Below are 20,050 nucleotides of genomic sequence, written 5' to 3'. Positions count from 1 at the left end.
GGCGTGGCGATATGTAATATGTTTATTTATTTATAGTTTAGATATTTTATATGTAAAATTGGGAAAGGGGTTATTTTTTATTTTTTTTTACTTTTTATTTAATACCCATTAGCCCCCTTAGGGGCTAGAACCTGGGATCTTTTAATCCCTTGTCCTATTCACCCTGGTAGAGCTCTATTAGGGTGAATAGGACTTCATACTCTCCCTGCTGCCATGTGCATAGTGCACACAGCAGCAGGGAGCGGACAATGGCAGCTAGGGCTTCAGTAGCGTCCTGGCTGCCATGGTAACCGATTGGTGCCCCGCGATTACACTGCTGGGGCTCCGATCAGAAGCTACCACTGCACCACCAATGAGGAGGAGGGGAGGGGACCCTCTGGCCACTGCCACCAATGATTATAATACTGGGGGGGGTTGGCGCACTGCGCCACCAATGAAGATGAGTAACGAATGCAAATACAGGAGGCGGGTGCCAGAGGCAGAATCACATAGCCGGAACCCTACCTCTATGACAGGGCGCCGTGATCCACGGCAGTTAACTCCTCAGGTGCGGCACCTGAGGGGTTAACTGCCGCAGATAGCAGCACCCTGTCAGAGGTCGGGTGCCGGCTATGTGATTCTGCAGCCGGCACCCGCCTCCTGTATTTGTATTAATGGGCGTGTTATCCTCATTGGTGGCGCAGTGGCCACAGCCTCTGCCCCTTTCTCTTCTTATTGGCAGCAGCGGCACAGTGGGGAGGGAGGGAGAGACTGCTTCCTTCTCCCCTGTGCTGCTGAGGGAACATGGCGCGCGTTGAGAGCAGCATGCGCCATGTTCTCTGATACCAGGCTCTAATCGATACTGGTACAAAAGTATCGATTGGGTATCGATAATCCGATACCCGCTAAAACCCTACTACAGAGTGTGCATTAAAAAATAAGCCTTCAAACAGCTCAGTAGTAAATTTTAAAAAATGGGGCGATGCAAAAGTTTTTTTTTTTTTTGTATCAAAAACACAAGAAAAAATTTATACAGTGAATGTGACATCGCTGCAATTGTCCTGACCCAAAGAATAAAGGCAACAGGTCAGTTTTACTGTACAGTGAATGCCGTAAAAACAAAAACACATAAAACTATGCCAGAATTTTTGCCAAATTCCATCACTTTTTGGAATTTTTTTCCAGCTTCCCACTACACCATATGCAATTTTAAATGGTGCCATTAGAAAAAAAAAAAAAAAAAGTCCTCATACCTCTCTATGTGAACAAACAAAAAAAAAAAGTTATGGCTCTGGGAAAGCAGGGAGTAAGAAAGAAAACTCAAAAACTGAAGATAGCAGGGTCTTGAAAGGGTTAAGCTCAGAACTTTGACCTGGCCATTTCAAAATGTTATTCTTCTTTAACCATTCTTTGGGTCGCTGTCTTGCTGCATGACCCAGGTTCTCTTGAAATTCAGCTCACAGATCTGCGATCTGCTGCCCAGAAACAAAGCAGCTGTACGAGGACGAGTGATAGCAGTAGCCATTGCTCGTCCTCATACTGTGGCGGAGATAGCGGCGCCGGCATGTAAATGCAGTACTTCTCCTCCACTATAACAAGCAGTCAATTGTCAGGAAGAAACGCTCCCATCCCTACAATTGTGTACTTTGATCGCTGCAATTGTGTCGAGCGCTTATATGGCAGTCACTGACTTCCCAGGACACCCCTGCGCTTTCAGTCCCTATGAGAAAAGCACATTACAGATGTTTGTCATTTGTTTGTCACTACCCAGAAAATGCAATTTTAATCCCTGAGGTCAGAAAAAGCTGAGATTTAAAAGCATAAATTACAAGTTTTAGAAAAACTTTTCCCACAAAATTCTATATCAATCTGCTCAGCTCCTCTTGCTCTATAACATGCTCCCTGCTGATTGCAGTTTGTGGTGACAGGTCCTCTTTACAACAGGTCACACACTCACACCCGATGGTCTGGAGCCCTGATACATATAATATGGGATCATTTTACTGAATAACTAAATGACCAAGTCCAGGGTGGATTTGATTTAAATCAGTTTGATTTAAATCACTAGTCAGTAAGGCTTGATTTAAATCATAGTTTTGTACATAAAGACTAATTCTTGCTGGTATAACTTATAATATGCAAGTAGATGAAGATTTTTAGAATAACAACTTTTCATATTATGGCACCGGACGGGGTTAAAAGCAGAGTGTGCTTGGCTTGCATGCTGACCTGCATTCCCTGGATTTTGTGTGGCTGTCATGGCCCATAAACAGGTAGGAACTAGTGTTAGGGACCACTCAAATGAGACGACCTTGACGCGGTGAGTGGCTTATTACGCTTTGGCCAAAATGTACACCCATGTCTCATCCAGCATGGAGGCAGGGCGGAGTGCTGGATGTAGAGTGCGATCACATTTGCATTTTCCAACTTTTCATATTAGTTTGATTAGGTTGATTCTGTATTCATAGGTTTGTAGAAGTTAGGATTAAAGGGTTTCTATCACTTCGTTTCACCTATTTAGCTTTCAGACACTAGCGATCCGCTAGTGTCTGCTTTATCTAACCATCCTAATATAAGAGCTTATTGTCCTGCCGTTTAGCTAAAAAAATAACTTATATAGATATGCAAATGAGCCTCTAGGTGCTATGTGGGCGTGATTAGCACCTAGAGGCTCCGTCTACCTTAACAAACTGCCGCCGCCCAGCGCGTCCCTCCAGCCCGCCCATCTCCTCCGGAATGCGATGCTCCTCGTATTCGGCGCATGCGCAGTGAATGTCTGATCGCTTCCCTGCTCAGACATCTCCACTGCGCCTGCGCCGATGACGTCATAGTGCTCCGAGGAACAGGCGCAGTGGAGATGTCTGAGCAGGGAAGCGATCAGACATTCACTGCGCATGCGCAGAACAGAGACGCGCACGGAGAGGATCGCTTCAGCTGGAGATGGGCGGGCTGGAGGGACGCGCTGGGCGGCGGCAGTTTGTTAAGGTAGACGGAGCCTCTAGGTGCTAATCACGCCCCCATAGCACCTAGAGGCTCATTTGCATATCTATATAAGTTATTTTTTTAGCTAAACGGCAGGACAATAAGCTCTTATATTAGGATGGTTAGATAAAGCAGACACTAGCGGATCGCTAGTGTCTGAAAGCTAAATAGGTGAAACGAAGTGATAGAAACCCTTTAAGGTCTTTTTCTAACATTTTTGCTGTGAAGAAGAGGCAAATTCAGTTTTGAGAACTGCAAAAGTAAACCAAGCATCTGTGATAATATCTTGTAGGCAGAGAAACTGCCTAATGATCTTACAAAAACCTCTGGAAGAGCATGACATTGTGAATGGACAAAGGGGGGAACTAACTCTCCTTAGGGAGAGAGCACCTTAATCAGTGTGAGGAGACTTATAGACCATACATGCTCCTCTGGGATTCTGGGAGGGAAGAAATGCAAATGAGCTCTTAACAAGCTTTGCCTCTAATGCCCCAGATGTAAGGCAGCTATCCTATAAGTCAATATTCAGCTCTTAAAATAAGCCTTGAGACATGACTTGGATATTAAATAAGCCAGCACCTCATCTGCAGACAGCTGTTTCGAACACAGGCTTCCTACCCAGTTAAGCCAGTACTCTCTGCTCTGCACTGATGAGGGGCAATCACTGATGAGGTGCTGGCTTATTTAATATCCAAGTCATGTCTCAAGGCTTATTTTAAGAGCTGAATATTGACTTATAGGATAGCTGCCTTACATCTGGTGGCATCAGAGGCAAAGCTTGTTAAGAGCTCATTTGCATTTCTTCCCTCCCATTGTGAATGGATTAATGGAATTTATTTACCAAAAAAATTAAACATATACAGCCTTATTCTACATAATTAAAAAACGAATCTTTATTTCATGATGGAATAACCTTTGGATGTTAATATATTTTCCTGAAAAAGCATTTTATATTAAAAAAAAAATCCGATTTAAATCAAAAAAATCAAATTTAAATAAAAAAAAATTGATTTTTTTTTTAAAAAAAATCATTGATTTTAATCCACCCTGACCAAGTCTAATATTTTTGACTCACTAGTTGGATTTAGTTATTTTTATCTACTTTTAGGACCTGTGTGACCTAAAACTGCATCAGCTTTTCAAATTTATGTAGCAACATAGAAAAATCTGAAGGGTTCACAAACTTTCACAATTGCCACTGTATATTCTCAGATTGGGTGTTTTACGAGTGACATACAGTTAACCCTTTAAGGACTCATGATGTAGCTGTATGTCATGGGTCCGATCCCTAAACACCTTAGCCGCAGGGTTTCTGCTATTTTAAATAGCAGAGACCCGCGGCACATGTATGCGATCAGCCATAAGGCTGATCGCATACATCTTACCCTTCAGATGCTGTGGTCAAATGTGACCACAGCATCTGCGCAGACCGGAACTGGAAGTCGCGCGCTTCTGATCCGGTGACAACGTTCCCCGGCTGAGATCAGGAAACCTGTTACTTTGCACTAAGTGACCGAAGCTTCAAACAGGCTTCAGAGTCAATTAGATGTATATATCAATACAGGCCACTAGGTGGCAGCCTTGTATTGATATAGTGCAAATAAAGTCTTAAATGATGGCTATTTAGCCATCACTGAATACTATGGGCAATCGAATGATTGCCAGTTAATGTCACCCAAGGGGACTTAAAAAAAGTTTAAAAAAAAAAAAAGTTTAAAAAAGTTTTTAAAAATATAAAAAAAAAATATATAAAACCTAAAAGTTCAAATCATCCGCCTTTCCTTAAAATAAAAATACTTAACCAATAAAAAAAAAGAAACATCATGGGCATCGCTGCGTGCGAGAATGCCCATACTATTAAAATATAACAATATTAATGGCATACGGCAAATGGCGTAGTGGAAAAAAAAAAAAAAAAGCCAATTTGCAATTTTTTGTCATTTGAACTACGCAATAATTTTTTTTAGAAAAAGTGATCAAACAGTCATACACACTTAAAATTGGTATCAATGAAAAGAACAGATTGTCCCGCAAAAAATGAGCCCACACACAGCCCCGTACACATAGATACAAAAAAGTTATAGGGGTCAGAATATGGTTATGAAAAAAAAAAAAATTCTTTCCTCAAAAGGCTTAAAAAAAAAAAAAAAATTTCAGTATTAAAACGCTAAAAAAATTATACAAGTGTGGTATCGTTGGAACCATACTGACCTGGAGAATGAAGATAACAGGTCAATTTTACCGCATAGTGTACAGTGTAAAAAAAAAAAAAAAAAAAACTTTTATCAGAATTGCGGTTTTTCCCAATTCTACCCCATTTGGAATTTTTTCCCCGCTTCCTACTACATGGTATGCAACCGTAAATGGTGTCATTAGAAAGTACAACTTATCCTGCCAAAAATAAGCCCTCATAAGGCTATGTGAATGGAAAAATAAAAAAAGTTGGGACTATGGGAAGGGAGGGAGTGAAAAACGAAAATGCAAAAAGGGGAAATCCGAGGGTCCTTGACACAAATGCATGTTTTTCTCAATATCTGGCATGAAATCAGAATAAATCTTTCCTGTTTTTGGTCAATTAGGATTACCATAATTATTATTATTTGCCAAATGCCAGAATAATGATAGAGAGAATGTTTTAAGGCATTTTTATTACTTTCTGCTATGTCAAAAGTTTACATACACTAAGATTACTATGCCTTTAAACAATTCTGGACCGCCCATATGATGATGTCATGTGTTTGGAAGCTTCTGTTAGGTTTGTTGGCAACATCTGAGTTAATTAGAGACACACCTGTGGATGTATGTAAATGCACACCTGAAACACACTGTTTCTTTGTGTAGCATCATGGGAAAGTCTAAGGCTGCGTTCACACGGGCGAGATTTCCGCGCGGGTGCAATGCGGTAGGTGAACGCATTGCACCCGCACTGAGTCTGGACCGATTCATTTCTATGGGGCTGTTCAGATGAGCGATGATTTTCACGCATCACTTATGCGTTGCGTGAAAATCCCAGCATGCTCTATATTCTGCGTTTTTCACGCAACGCAGGCCCCATAGAAGTGAATGGGGTTGCGTGAAAATCGCAAGCATCCGCAAGCAAGTGCGGATGCGGTGCGATTTTCACGCATGGTTGCTAGGTGACAGTCTATAAACTGTATTACTTTCCCTTATAACATGGTTATAAGGGAAAATAATAGCATTCTGAATACAGAATGCATAGTACAATAGGGCTGGAGGGGTTTAAAAAAAAATAAACTCATTAACTCACCTTCTCCTCTTGATCTCGAAGTTCCCGGTCTCTTCTTTACTTGAGTTGTGGGCTAAAGGACCTTTGGTGACGTCAGATCTCATGCTCCAATCACATGGTACATCACCACGGTGATGGACCATGTGATTGGAGCATGAGATCTGACGTCACCAAAGGTCCTTTAGCCCACAACTCATCAGTAAACTCAACTCAAAGGTCCTTTAGCCCACAACTCAAGTAAAGAAGAGACCGGGAACTTCGAGATCAAGAGGAGAAGGTGAGTTAATGAGTTTATTTTTTTAAACCCCTCCAGCCCTATTGTACTATGCATTCTGTATTCAGAATGCTATTATTTTCCCTTATAACCATGTTATAAGGGAAAGTAATACAATCTACACTACAACTAACCCAAACCTGAACTTCTGTGAAGAAGTTCGGGTCTGGGTACCAGTGTCGGTTTTTTATCACGCGCGTGCAAAAAAATTGCACCCGCGCGATAAAAACTGAACATCGGAACGCAATTGCAGTCAAAACTGACTGCAATTGCATTCCTACTCGCGCGGTTTTGCCGCAACACACCGGGACTCATCCGGACCTAATCCGGACACGCTCGTGTGAACCCAGCCTAAAGAATTCAGCCAAGATATCAGGAAGAGAATTGTGGACTTGCACAAGTCTGGCTCAACCTTGGGTCCAATTTCAAGATACCTGAAGGTGCCTCATTCACCTGTACAAACAATTATACGCAACTACAAACAAGATGGGAATGTCCAGTCATCATACCGCTCAGGAAGGAGACTGGTTCTGTGTCCCAGAGATGAACATGCTTTGGTCCGACATGTGAATATCAACCCAAGAACAAAAGCAAAAGACCTTGTGAAGATGATGGCGGAAGCTGGTAAGATTGTGTCAATATCCACAGTGAAACGTGTACTGTATCAACATGGGCTGAAAGGCCCCTCTGCTAGAAAGAAGCCATTACTCCAAAAGAAACATAAAAAAAGCCAGATTAATGTTTGCAAATGCACACAGGAACAAAGACCTACATTTTTGGAGACATGTCCTGTGGTCTGATGAAACTAAAATGTAACTTTTTGGCCATAATGACCATCGTTACATTTGGAGGAAAAATGGAGAAGATTTGAAATCTAAGAACACCATTCCAATTGTGAAACACTGGGGTTGTTTTGCTGCAGGAGGGACTGGTGCACTTCACAACATAGATAGCATCATGAGGAAAAAAGATTATGTGGAAATACTGAAGCAACGTCTCAAGACATCAGCCAGAATGTTAAAGACGACCTTTCACCACTCCTGACCTGGATGTTTTAATAGCTCCATGCATTCCCCATGTAATAACAATTCTGGAGCATCTATTCTTATGGCTCTATGTTGCCCCATTCCTTTGTTATTTCTACTAGAAGTTATGAATGAATTGCTAGCAGCCTGCAGTAAGGGTGCAGAGGAGAGGTAACCAGTTGTGTTGTGGGTACCTGCACAGACTCACTCTATCCAATCAGTGCTACCATTTTCAGACTGTGCAGGTACACACCCCCAACTTGTTACCACCCCTCTGTAACCCTACTGCAGACTGCTAGCAAGTCATTGGTCCTCTTTAAAGCTTGGGCTGAAATGGGTCTTCCAAATGGACAATGACCCAAAGCATACTGCCAAACTGGTTACAAAGTGGCTTAAGGATAACAAAGTCAATGTTTTGGAGCAGCCATCACCAAGCCCTGATCTCAATCCTATTGAAAATTTATGGGCACAGATGAAAAGGCAGGTGCGAGCAAGGCGACCAACAAACATAGCTCAGTTACACCAGTTTTGTCTGGAGGAATTGGCCGACCAACTATTGTGAGAAGCTTGTAGAAGGATATCCAAAACATTTGACCCAAGTCATACAGTTTAAGGGCAATAGTACCAAATATTAATGAAATGATGCAAACTTTTGACATTGCAGAAAGTAATAAAAATGCCTTAAAAAAATTCTCTCTCTCATTATTCTGGCATTTGGCAAATAATAATAATTATGGTAATCCTAATTGACCAAAAACAGGAAAGGTTTATTCTGATTTCATGTCAGATATTGAGAAAAATATGCATGTGTGTCTTTTTATATAGTGTATGTAAACTTCTGGTTTCAACTGTAGCACAGGGTCCTATCATTTCTTCAGATATTAATCTGTGTAAAGTAGTTAAACCTTTTCTTTTGTTTTAGTTCTTTATTTATTTTTTGCTTTTTTGTTATCCCATGAAAAGCCTTTGTTACCCATACACAGGAGACATGATAAATATTGGATCATGGGGGTCTGACTGCTGGGACTCTCTATGGTTTGAAAGAGGGATGTTCTAAAGTACCCTCTGAATGGAGTGGTAGTGCACATGTTGGTCCACTGCTCCATTCACTTCTATGGGGCTGATGCAGACAGCACTCTGCTAGTACCATAAAAACTAATGAAGTGGCAAATAAGGTTTAACACTGATAAGAGAAAATACAGGTCACCAGTACATAAAAAAGCCACAAGCACACGAACAATACTGATGTGGTCCGTGTGCTATCCGCATTTTATTTGCGTGCTCCACATTAGGGATGAGCGAATCAACTTCGGATGAAAGATCCAAAGTCGATTTGCATAAAAATTAATTCCAATATGTATGGAGCCGTTCGGGAAATAGTTTTTTACAGTACAAAAATAATTTCTGAAGTTATTATGCGAAGTCTCGCGAGACTTCGTGAAGCAATAACTTCGGCTTATCAGAGCCAATACATTCTAATGCTCCTGCTCCATACAGTATTGGAACGAAGTTTTAATGCGAATCGACTTCGGATGTTTCATCAGATCCCAAATTAATTCCTTTGGGCCAACTGGCCACTTTTGCTTCTATAATTTTCAATACTGTGTCCAACACTGGGGCTATTTCCATCAGCTGCTTTCCATCCTATCACCTCAATTTTTGGCGCTCCACTGGTTCCTCCTTTTTTATTTTTTTCTCTCCATTTCACATTCCACAAATAGAACACGTCCTATACTTGGCAGCAAAATGCAGACCGTGAACCCTTTAAAGTCAATGGGTCTTCAAAAAAAAAAAATATCGGATTCAACACAGACCTGATTCACGATTTGCAGACCGAAAAATGGATACAGTGGTGTGTATGGGGCCACAATGGGAAAACACTGGGCAAAACAGACATGAAAAAGGACTAAAGTATAGCATCTGCCCAATACTGGTTGCTACCATGACAAATGGGATCATGGAGTGCATCAAATGGACCACAGATGTATGTGACAAGAACACTGTTCTACAACTTTACAAATCACTAGTCAGACTGCACATGGAAGAGTTTCTACTAATTTGGGCTCCAGTACACAGGAAAGACATAGTAAAGTTTGAGTCAGCTCAAAGGCAGGCAATTCTAGTAAGACATGTAACGGGTGGCAGCACTCCAGATGGCGACCAAAATGGTCGCCAATGCGCCTTAAAATTTGCAGATGGCGACAAGACTTTTTACCCTTGTCGCCATTTGCGACAGGGCTGCCGCGCTGTAGCCAAATATTGCGGCGGGGCATGGGAGCCAATAATTCCTTGCGCCGCCGCCCCAGCGCAGGCGTTCGCTCAGCAGCATAGGGAAGAAGGAAGCAGTCCCTCCCTCCCCCCTGTGCCGCTGCTGCCACCAATGAGAGGAGAGAGGGGAAGAGGAGGGGAGGGGCTGTGGCCACTGCACCACCAATCATGTTAACACACCCATTAATTCAAATACAGGAGGCGTGTAATGGCTGCAGAATCATATAGCCGGCACCCAACCTCTATGAGAGGTAGCTGTGATCCGTGGCAGTTAACCCCTGGGGTGCCGGCTATATGATTCTGCAGCCAGTACCCGCCTCCTGTATTTGAATTAATGGGTGAGTTAACATCATTGGTGGCGCAGTGCGCCCCCCTTTCCCCTAGTGTTAAAAATATTGCTGGCGCAGTGCGCCCCCCGCCCCCAAGTATAAAAAATCATTGGTGGCAGTGGCCACAAGGTCCCCTCCCCTCCGTGACAGTTCCCATCGGAGCCCCAGCAGTGTAATCCTGGGGCTCCAATCGGTTACCATGGCAGCCAGGACACTACTGAAGCCCTGGCTGCCATGGTAAGCTCCATGCTGCTGCGTGTACTATGCACAGGGCAGCAGGGAGAGTGTGAGGTCCTATTCACCCTAATAGAGCTCTATTAGGGTAAATAGGACAAGGGTTGTAGCCCCTAAGGGAGCTAATAGTTAGTAAATAAAAAGTGTAAAAAAAAAAAAAGTGTAAAAAAAACAAACACCAAAATATTAAGTATAAATCGCCCCCTTTCCCAATTTCACTTATAAAATATATAAATAAACATATTACATATTGCCACGTCCGAAAAGTCCAAACTATTAAAATATTTTTAAAAAATATCTCCTATGCGGTGAACGTCGTAAAAGAAAAAAAAAAATGATAACAACCGTGTCACCTTGTCCACCCAAAAAATAGGATAGGACTGTCCTATTATGGGCCGGACATGCCAGAAAATGCGGAATGGTGTTTTTTTTTGGCGTGGTATCGAATGGTATCGAGTATCGCAATACTTTTTTATGGTATCGAAATGGAATAATGTTGGTATCGTGACACCTTTAATATGTAGTGCTGGCTCATTACTGTGACCTGCGTCTCATCTTCTCCAAGTCTTTTTTTTTATTATTATAATTATATATATTTTCAATTTGGCGACTAAAAATGTAATTTGGCTCCTACATTTTTCAGTTTAGGAGCCAATGGCTCCTGTTTATTATTTTTTTAGTCTGGAGCACTGGGTGGACTACAGTACGCAGAGAGATTGCCAAAATTTGTACTCAGGACTGAAACAGTAACAATAGGGCATCCTCTACATCTAGGACAAGGTTTCTACACCATCATAAAAGGGGGTTCTATACAGTGACAGCAGTGAGACTATGCCAGACAAGGTTTGGGGGGGTGAATTCACCAAAAGAGTTCAAGAGGGGCCTGGATGCACTTCTTCACAGTAACGATATCAAAAGTTATATTTACTAGATTTCTCGAGAAGGTTCTTGAGCCCTGGATTTATTCTGAATGCCTGATTTGTTGTTGAGAAGGAATTTATGTCCCTAAGATGAAAATTGGCTTCTACCTCATGGAGGTTTTAGCCTTCCTCTGGATGAACATGTAGTATAACAGGCTAAACCAGCTTGACGTATGACTTTTCAGCCTTCTATACACTCATGGCTTTATTGTGACATACATCAATCCATTTACTGAGTGTAGCAGGATAATAATGACACAATATAACCATAGTATAATAAGATGGTACAGCATGCCAACAATGCATACAATGCAAAGAGGGCTACAAGTAAGGGCTTCATATAGGTATAACAGGATAGCACCATATGCACCCAAAAGCCAAGTCATAAAACAAAGAAACGTCATGGTATGTACCGACCATGACATTTGATGCGAATATGTTGTGTCATTGGTGACAATTCATATTTAAGGTGTTTTTATCTGTTGGAAATCAAATGAAGGTGTTTCTATTGGCACCGTTTTATCATGAGAAGGAAAGAATCTAGGTGCTGCGTCTTCAATGCATAGGGCCAAGAGGACAGGCTTGAAGAAATGTCAGATGAAAAACAATGCAGGAAGTTGACCAAGGAGAAATAGAAATTTGACGTGCATCTACTACACCTTTAGAAAAGCGTCCATGTGTATAGGAATGATAGCACCATTTCTGGCCATTATATAACTTGTATCTGGCATTCTGTAGCAGTTTTTGCCCCTGCATGCTCCATCTCTAATGGTCAGTTTGCCCTGAGCAAGTAAATGGAGACTAGTTAGTTTTATGTTTCCCATAACCAGTACAGATTCTGCTGCCACTCATCATCATGGAAGATAGTATAGAGAATTACTGAGCAGTATTGATGTGATTCAAACACTGTGAATGATGTAACACTATTAGCTGCTGCAGCATGGCTGTGTCTCTCTCACTCACTGCAGCTCACTACTCCTCCCGTCTCCATAGACTTCTTTGGGCAGCTAGTAACCTTTAGTGAGCCGACAGTCCCCTTTAGTCTCACAAGACGTATTTAGCAAAGAATTCAGAGCAACAGAAAAGAGAAAAGGATCCTGAGAAGTGGAGAAAGAGGCAGTTTTCTCTGATAAAATATAAAACAAAGTCTTATATTTGCCTATACTATTGATTTATGCAAAGTTTGTTGAAAAGTTAGTAACATTTCAAACTTTCACACTAGTCTACAAAGTCCTAACCTCAGTAGAATTGACTGGACATGACCTGAAATGTGCAACTTCTGCCTGAATATTAAAGACCCTGATGAGTAAAACGATATGATTTAGGGAGAGTTCGAATCGCCTTTATTTTTCCATTCTTCTGATCTGTCAGAAAAACAGAAAAAAAAATAAAGGAAAAAAAATGGATCCTGTAAAAAAACGGATCCTGTGCATCAGTTATGCACATTTGGTATCCATTTGAGCCATTTCCGTCTGAGATCAATTTTTTTAGATGGTAAAAAAAAGTGCACGCAGTACTTTTTTTCCATCTAAAAATAAACAGATCTCAGACGGAAATGGCTCAAACGGATGCCAAATGTGTATAACTGATGCACAGGATCCGTTTTTTTCTTTATTTTTCTGTTCTCACAGATCAGACGAATGGAAAAAGAACAGTGATGCGAATTCTCCCTTATGTGTCTCCACTTTCCTGTTCCCGAGATATATTGCTTATGGTATATAAACTGGGCTTTATGCGTAGCAAAGGGTGGGCTCAAGCGACTCAGAGTACCAGTGCTCCTCCGCTTTGCCACCCCCTCTGTCCCCTTGATGGGCAAGGCTAGATATGTCGTTTGGCCTTGTAATTTCACGCCTGTACCATAGTCTGCACTATCCAATGAAATAAGAGATTACTGCGCATGTGCCCATGACATCACCCTCAACCTGGAAGAGGCTTTACGGTAAGTTCAGATCTGTGGCTGAACTCCGGTATTCTGTTCAAGCACAGGAATATGCTGGACACCACTGGTGTCAGACATATACCATTCACTATAAAGGGGGTCAGTCAGGTTTCTGGCATGACTAAAAGCATTCTGCCAGACAAAATACCACAGTATTTCGCCCTCAGCAACAGATGTAGCCTAGAACTTCATTCATGCCAAGGTAGCACACCTAAGGTGACACTACAGTAGAGGAAAATCTAGATGCTACCCAACCTATGTGTAGATTTGTACAGTATAAGGACATGTTGGTTCATAACCAGGGTAGAGAAGATCTCCTACTATATTATCAATTACCAAACCACTTAGCCGCCAAAGCACAAGATGTAAGCAGACCTTCCAAGGGGAAGGAGGCGTTATGGGTATCCTATAGGGTTCTGGGTGGCAAATAAGGCAGAGAACAGCCTGCTGGAGTTCAATGCACGTGGCATAGCCAGATCCCTGTTGACTATAACAAGATTTGATGGTGATCCAGCCAGTTTTAAACATAAATGACGGCTGTCAGCTGGACAAGTACCGCTGCATGCAGTGGTTCCTGTCCAGCTGACAGAGAGCATTTATGACGGAAAAGGCTACCACGAAAGGCACAGCGCTAATGTGTCCGGGGTGTCTACAAAATGCTGACCAACCTGAAATGAACAACCTCAAATGAGAGGAAGCCATTTTTTTTTCAAATATGCAACATTACAGGAATCCAATGCTAGTATCAGAAATGCTGCTTTTAGTTGGGCTGATCTACATAACATCCTGATCTGCCGTTTTTCCAATTCCTTTCAGTTTCAGAGGTACAAAGTGGAATATAGACAGCATTTTACTGTCTGAATAGTCTGTATTCTGAAGGATTCCTACTACAGACTGTCAAATCAAGACACAGACTTCTTACAGATGTGTGAGGGTCCTGCAACAACTTTTCATTTCGCTGCAGCCCTTCAGTGAGTATATACAATAACATACAGTATATGATCTACTTCCTATTAAAAATAAATCCCCAAAAAGTGAAGGTGTTAAGGGTTTCAGCCTCACCTGATATTGCTGCTGACAGATCCACCCATCAGCAGAAACGATTGCAGTCCCCGTGACTCCAACACAGCCGCTCGTCCTGTGCATGCCCAACACTGGGACATAGAGCTATACCACTAGACGCACAGCAGCAATGCACAGCGACACACTGACCATGCAAGAGTAAAATGTCGGCCATAGTTATAGGGGCTGTATTACACCAACAGATTATCTGACCAATCATTGGTCACACTTTTGTTATACACACCAACTATTGGTCTGACTGGACAGATATTGGTTATATAATCTGTTGGTGTAATACAGCCCTTTGATTGCGGTGGTTAAACCAGTAACTATCTTAGGCTACTTTCACACTCGCGTTTGGTGCGGATCCGTCATGGATATGCACAAATGCTTCCGTTCAGATAATACAACCGCCTGCATCCGTTCAGAACGGATCCGTTTGTATTCTCTGTAACATAGCCAAAACGGATCCATCTTGAACACCATTGAAAGTCAATGGGGGACGGATCCGTTTTCTATTGTGCCAGATTGTGTCAGTGAAAACGGATCCGTCCCCGTTGACTTCCATTGTGTGTCAGGACGGATCCGTTTGCCTCGGCATCATCAGGCGGACACCAAAACGTCCGCCTCCAGAGCGGAATGGAGACTGATCGGAGGCAAACTGATGCATTCTGAGCGGATCCTTTTCCATACAGAATGTATTAGGGCAAAAACGGATCCGTTTTGGACCGCTTGTGAGAGCCCTGAAACGGATCTCACAAACGGAAAGCCAAAACGCCAGTGTGAAAGTAGTCTTACTTGATTGCACTGGCTTTTATTTCTATGTTGTAAGGGAGATGAGTGGTGCAAGATAGGTCTGATCGTCAAGACCAGGGATGTCCAACCTGCGGGCCTCCAGCTGTTGCAAAACCACAACTCCCAGCATGATCGGACAGCCTACAGCCATCATGGTATTTTGGGAGTTGGAGTTTTGCAACAGCTGGAGGGCCGTGGCCATCCCTGGCCAAGACAATAGCGTTATAAGAGCTCAAATCCAATCTGCTTGATCACCAAGTGCCCACTTTCCAACGTGATCTGTACGCAAACATCTGATGTCCAGGGCCCACTTATTACATAGGGAACCTGTAACACTGTACATCTAGTCATAGTAGAGAGCAGGAGGAGCTGCGCACAATAATAAGTAGTTTGGAGGGAAACTATTCAGGACACCTTGTCACTTTCTATACTTAGGAGTGCAGTGGGCGGTCCTAAGTCGTGACCGCTAGTTATCTCTGCATGCCTAGTCACAGGCGGCGGGCTGTCAATCAATGTGTAGGACCACCCACTGGACCCCTAGGCTCAGAACGAGCAGAGATTTAAATGAATAAAATACATAACTCTATAACCTGGTGCCTGCAGAGCAGACGTCATCTGCAAGGAGACAGGTTCCCTCTAAGAAACCCCCCCCATCACCCTCTGAAAGGCGCCAAGGTCACACTTCACTAGATCAGGACTGGACTGTAGCCAACCTGCCTAGAAATCTCCTATTTTTCCCCACAGATTGTCTTGCGTAATACAGTACCGACAAAGTGAATGAGGTTAGACAAATCTCATGGCAGATCAAAACTGGTGTAAAGGAAAAACTGGCTTAGTTGCTCATAGCAACCAGATTGCACCTTTCATTTTGCAAAGGAAATTTGATACATGAAAGGTGGAATCTGATTGGTTGCTATGGGCAACTACGCCCGTTCTCCTTTACACCAGTTTTGATAAAATCACCCCCTTTGCTTTTTTCCCCCCACACGAGAACTGAGCTTCTTTGCGATTTACAAACTCGCAGCATGTCAACCGCTGGTGCGGATTTCACCCTTTGCAGCGCAGAGCAAAACTGCATGAAAATCCGCACAAAAATTTGAGAGGAATTTCTTTTTTGAAACCTGCACCCGTCTGCAGGTAACCTAATAGTCTGTCGGACTACTAGAAGGGTCCTACCAGCTCCTGAGGTCTTCAGTATTCCCCCCACACTTTCCATGGGTACATGCTCTTTAGCTCCATTAGGAGCACGCTTTGGGGTGAGACCGCACATCACCTCCATCATCCTCTACAAGTCTCCACTTGTTGGTCATCAGCTTGCCAAAGTGAAGTCATGTTAGCAAGTCAACTGATGCTGGGCATTTCCAGCTTATACTGGAAACCACCAGGACTCATCCTATTTCAGAGCTGCAGTGCCAGGCTAGAGCCCTGACCGCTGGGCAGGGAGGGTGTGCCACTACAAGTCCCAGCAGTAGCAGGTAAGGACTTTCCCAGCAGTCTGCCCCCGTGCCCAATCACACGTGTCTGCCCCCCCCCCCCCCCCCCTGCTGCCTCAGCACATTCACAAAGATGACTTTTCCTCACCCATATGTGGTGTAAGGAGTTCTCAAAGTGTTCACCCAACTCCTTGCCCCTCTCAGAGCCATGGCAGCTACTTCTCTGCCCGGCACACACAGCAAAGTCACTGTCACGGCTGCTCCCCTCATCTTCCTCATCACAGGAGGAGGAGGAGGAAGGCCGGGCCACCACTTGGCTCTCCTCATGATTTCTGTCCAGCAAACTGCTTGCTGATGAGTGCTGATAGAGCCGCACAGAGTACGAGGAAGAGGAGGAGGAAGATGAAGGTGCAGCAGCCGGTGGGAGGAAGCAGGGACGGGAGTAACTCCGCACACAACTACCGGGATCCACACTCCCCGGAATGTGGGGACACGGGAGGGAGGGGGGGCAGCCAGGAGAAAAAGGGAAGAAGAGCTGCCTGGAAGGGTCAATGTCTACCCACCCTCCTCCCAACCGCCCCCGGCCGGGCTCCCCGGGTTACCGTACCTCATAGAGTTCCTCGGAAGCCATGCTGGTGGGGGCCGGGGGTCTGGGAGCCGCCGCCGGGCTGAGCACAGTACTTTCTCTCAGTTGTGTGTGCTTGGCCTCCTCTGAAATGCCAGTGTGCTAGTAGTGTGCGCACAGGAGCTGCGCAGCCGCCTCACACACTCACTCGGGCACACTCACACGGGCACACCGGGCGGTGTATATGTGCCTATGTATACACTCAGCGCTCCGGCGGCTCTCCACAGGAACCACAATCGAGTGCAGATAGGGAGGGGGAGGGCGGGTGTAAAAGCGCGATCCGAGCTCAGCGATCTTCTTCTTCAGTGTATCCTTCAGCACCAAGCACCGAACCGCCCACCTCCATTATTACACCCCTCCCTCCTTCCTCTCTTCGTCGGAGTCGCTAGGTCGCTGTTTCGTCCCCTCCTCCTGCCCCCTCCCATTGTCCTTCCAACTCGCACCCACCCCCCACATCCAACACCGACCATCCCTCCGCTGGGGAGCGGGCTTGAGTGTTGGGGAGTCTTCTTCTGCCACCTCAAGCCTACAGCTGGCCAGACTGCTGCATGACCTAGCCAAGTTCATGGCACTGAACAAATGCAAAGTGTGAGCTGATCTGTGACACCAAACACACCCCAATTCCTTCCAGTCACCCTGTTGCTTCTCTGAGCTAGCAGTAGGACAGCTCCCAACTTGGCCATGTTTCCAGAGGTATCCAACATTGAGAACAAAAAACAATTGCAACTAGATCCATAACATGGGTTTCTTGACCTTCTGAAGACATCTCAGTAGTGTTGTCTTGTTTATTAATAAATAATGCAACAAAATGTCTCAACAATAAAGGGGTGGACAGTGCATGGAGAGCTACTGAGGGTTTCTGAAGACCGTCATGGCTCAATATCATACAGTGATCTTCCAACAAGTTGAGAAATACAAGACAATCAATCATAAATAAGGAGGAGCTAGAGAGATACATAAACCCTCTATGAAGAGTCAGGCAAGCCATAGAGTTTTCTATCAGGAAATACATTTTGGTCAATGTGATCAGACCATGGGGAGGTATAAAGTTTTCAGAAGATCTATCTTGACCAGTGTGTTAGTACTATGAGGAAGATAACATTCTTTAAGTATGAGAAGATCCGTGTTGTTTGCGTGGACTTTGAGGATCTGTAGAGTTTTCTGACTGGCAGGAGATTCACCTTGGCCAGTGACTGGGCTTGTAAGGGCTATGTCATTTTCTGACCATCAGGTGATCATTTTGGCCAGTGTGTGAGTATTAGAAGAGGCATATTGGTCTGCATATGTAGACTAGGAGGAGCTATAGACTTCAAAGTATCAGAATATCCAAATTGGCTTGCATGTGTGGATTATGAGGGGCTATAGAGGTTTCAGAAAATCAAGGCATCTATCTTTGCCAATGTGTTAGCAATATTAGGAACTATAACATTTTGTAGTATGAGACCTGCATGTGTGGACTATGAGGAGCTGTAGTTTTCTGACTACCAGGAGATCCATGTTGGCCAGTGTGTGATAGTACTAGGAGGAACTATATTGTTTTCTATTATGTTCCATGTTGGCTGTTGAGTGAGATTCAGAAGATTCACATTGGTCTGCTTTTGTAGACTTATGGGTAGCTATATTTTTTTAAATACCAGATCATTAACATTGGCTTGCATTTGTAGACTATGAGGGGCTATAGAGTTTAATGCAAATGGGTGATCCTTATTGGGTGATTCACATTAGTCTTCATGTGTACACTATGAGGAGATTTAGACTCTTGAACTACTGTAACAGAAGATCAACAGTGACCTGCATGTGTGGACTTTGAGGAGCTACTGTATATTTTTTGACTAGCAGGAGATCTATGGTAGCCAGAGTGGGAGTACTATGAAGAACCATAGAGTTTTTTCAGTATCAGAAGATACACATTGGCCTGCATTTGTGGACTTTATGGGTTTTTGGTCTTTATGTGTCAATAAGTCAAGCTATAGACTATTAAAAGTACAAGATCAACATTGACACACATATATGAACTATGAGGAGCTATAAAGTTTTCTGACTAGCAGGAGATCAATGTTACCCAGTGTGTGATAGAACTATGAGAAACTAAGAAACTATAGTTTTCTAAAAGGAAGCCCATGTTGGCCAGTGCAAGAATGTCAGGGTTCACATTGGCATACCCTGTATATGTAAAATATGTCAAGCTATAGATTATTGAAAGTACCGAAATTGACCCGCCTAGGTGATCTATGAGGCGCTATAGAGTATTCTGTCTAACAGTAGGTCCAAGTTGGCCAGTGTGTATCAGTATTCACATTGGCCTTCCCTGTATATGTCAAGTATGTCAAGCTGTAGATTATTGAAAGTACTGAAATTGACCCACATATGTGGCCTATGAGGAGCTATAGAGTATTCTGTCTAACAGTCGGTCTAAGTTTGCCAGTGAGTATCAGGATTCACATTGGTCCGTATGAGTCAAACATGTCAAGCTATAGATTATTGAAAGTACCAATAGGTAAAAATTGACCCACATACGTGGCCTATGAGGAGCTATAGAGTTTCCTGACTAGCAGTAGGTCCATTTTGGCCAGTGTGTGAGTATCATGTTTCACATTGGTCTGTATGTGTCAAATATGTTAAGCTATAAACTATTGGAAGTACCAGAAGATCAACATTGACCCACATATGTGGCCTATAAGGAGCTATAGAATCCATGTTGGCCAGTGTGTGATAGGACTATAAGAAACTATAGTTTTCTAATTAGGGAACTTTCCTCATCTTAGGGAAATAATTCCTTCCTGACTCTAAATATGGAGTTGAAACATAAGCATAAAAACTTTCCTTGCATGCATTGTTTTAATAAGTTAAAAAGCTAAATTATTATGCAAATAAATAAAAAAAAGAGTATAGGGCTCACCCTCTCATTGCTGTGGATAAGGTGCACTTGTCAATATGA

General features: G+C 43.2%; 1 protein-coding gene across 2 annotated transcripts in view; it reads right to left on the bottom strand.

The window, feature by feature from the left end:
- The window catches only part of CDYL (chromodomain Y like), an 86,585-nt gene extending 69,146 nt beyond the window's left edge, over positions 1 to 17,439 (bottom strand). The window contains exon 1 of one of the 2 annotated variants that reach the window (XM_040432044.1): positions 17,095 to 17,439. In XM_040432044.1, the coding sequence (XP_040287978.1) occupies positions 17,095 to 17,118 (24 nt within the window). In that variant the 5' untranslated portion in view covers positions 17,119 to 17,439. The remainder of the gene's footprint in view (positions 1 to 17,094) is intronic. The other variant, XM_040432045.1, reaches the window with a different exon arrangement.
- Positions 17,440 to 20,050: the final 2,611 nt, after the last annotated feature.

This window comes from Bufo bufo, chromosome 5, assembly GCF_905171765.1.
Source record: "Bufo bufo chromosome 5, aBufBuf1.1, whole genome shotgun sequence".
Taxonomy (NCBI): Eukaryota; Metazoa; Chordata; class Amphibia; order Anura; family Bufonidae; genus Bufo; species Bufo bufo.
The sequence above is the reverse complement of the archived record's forward strand: the minus strand, read 5'-3'. Positions and strand labels throughout refer to the sequence as shown.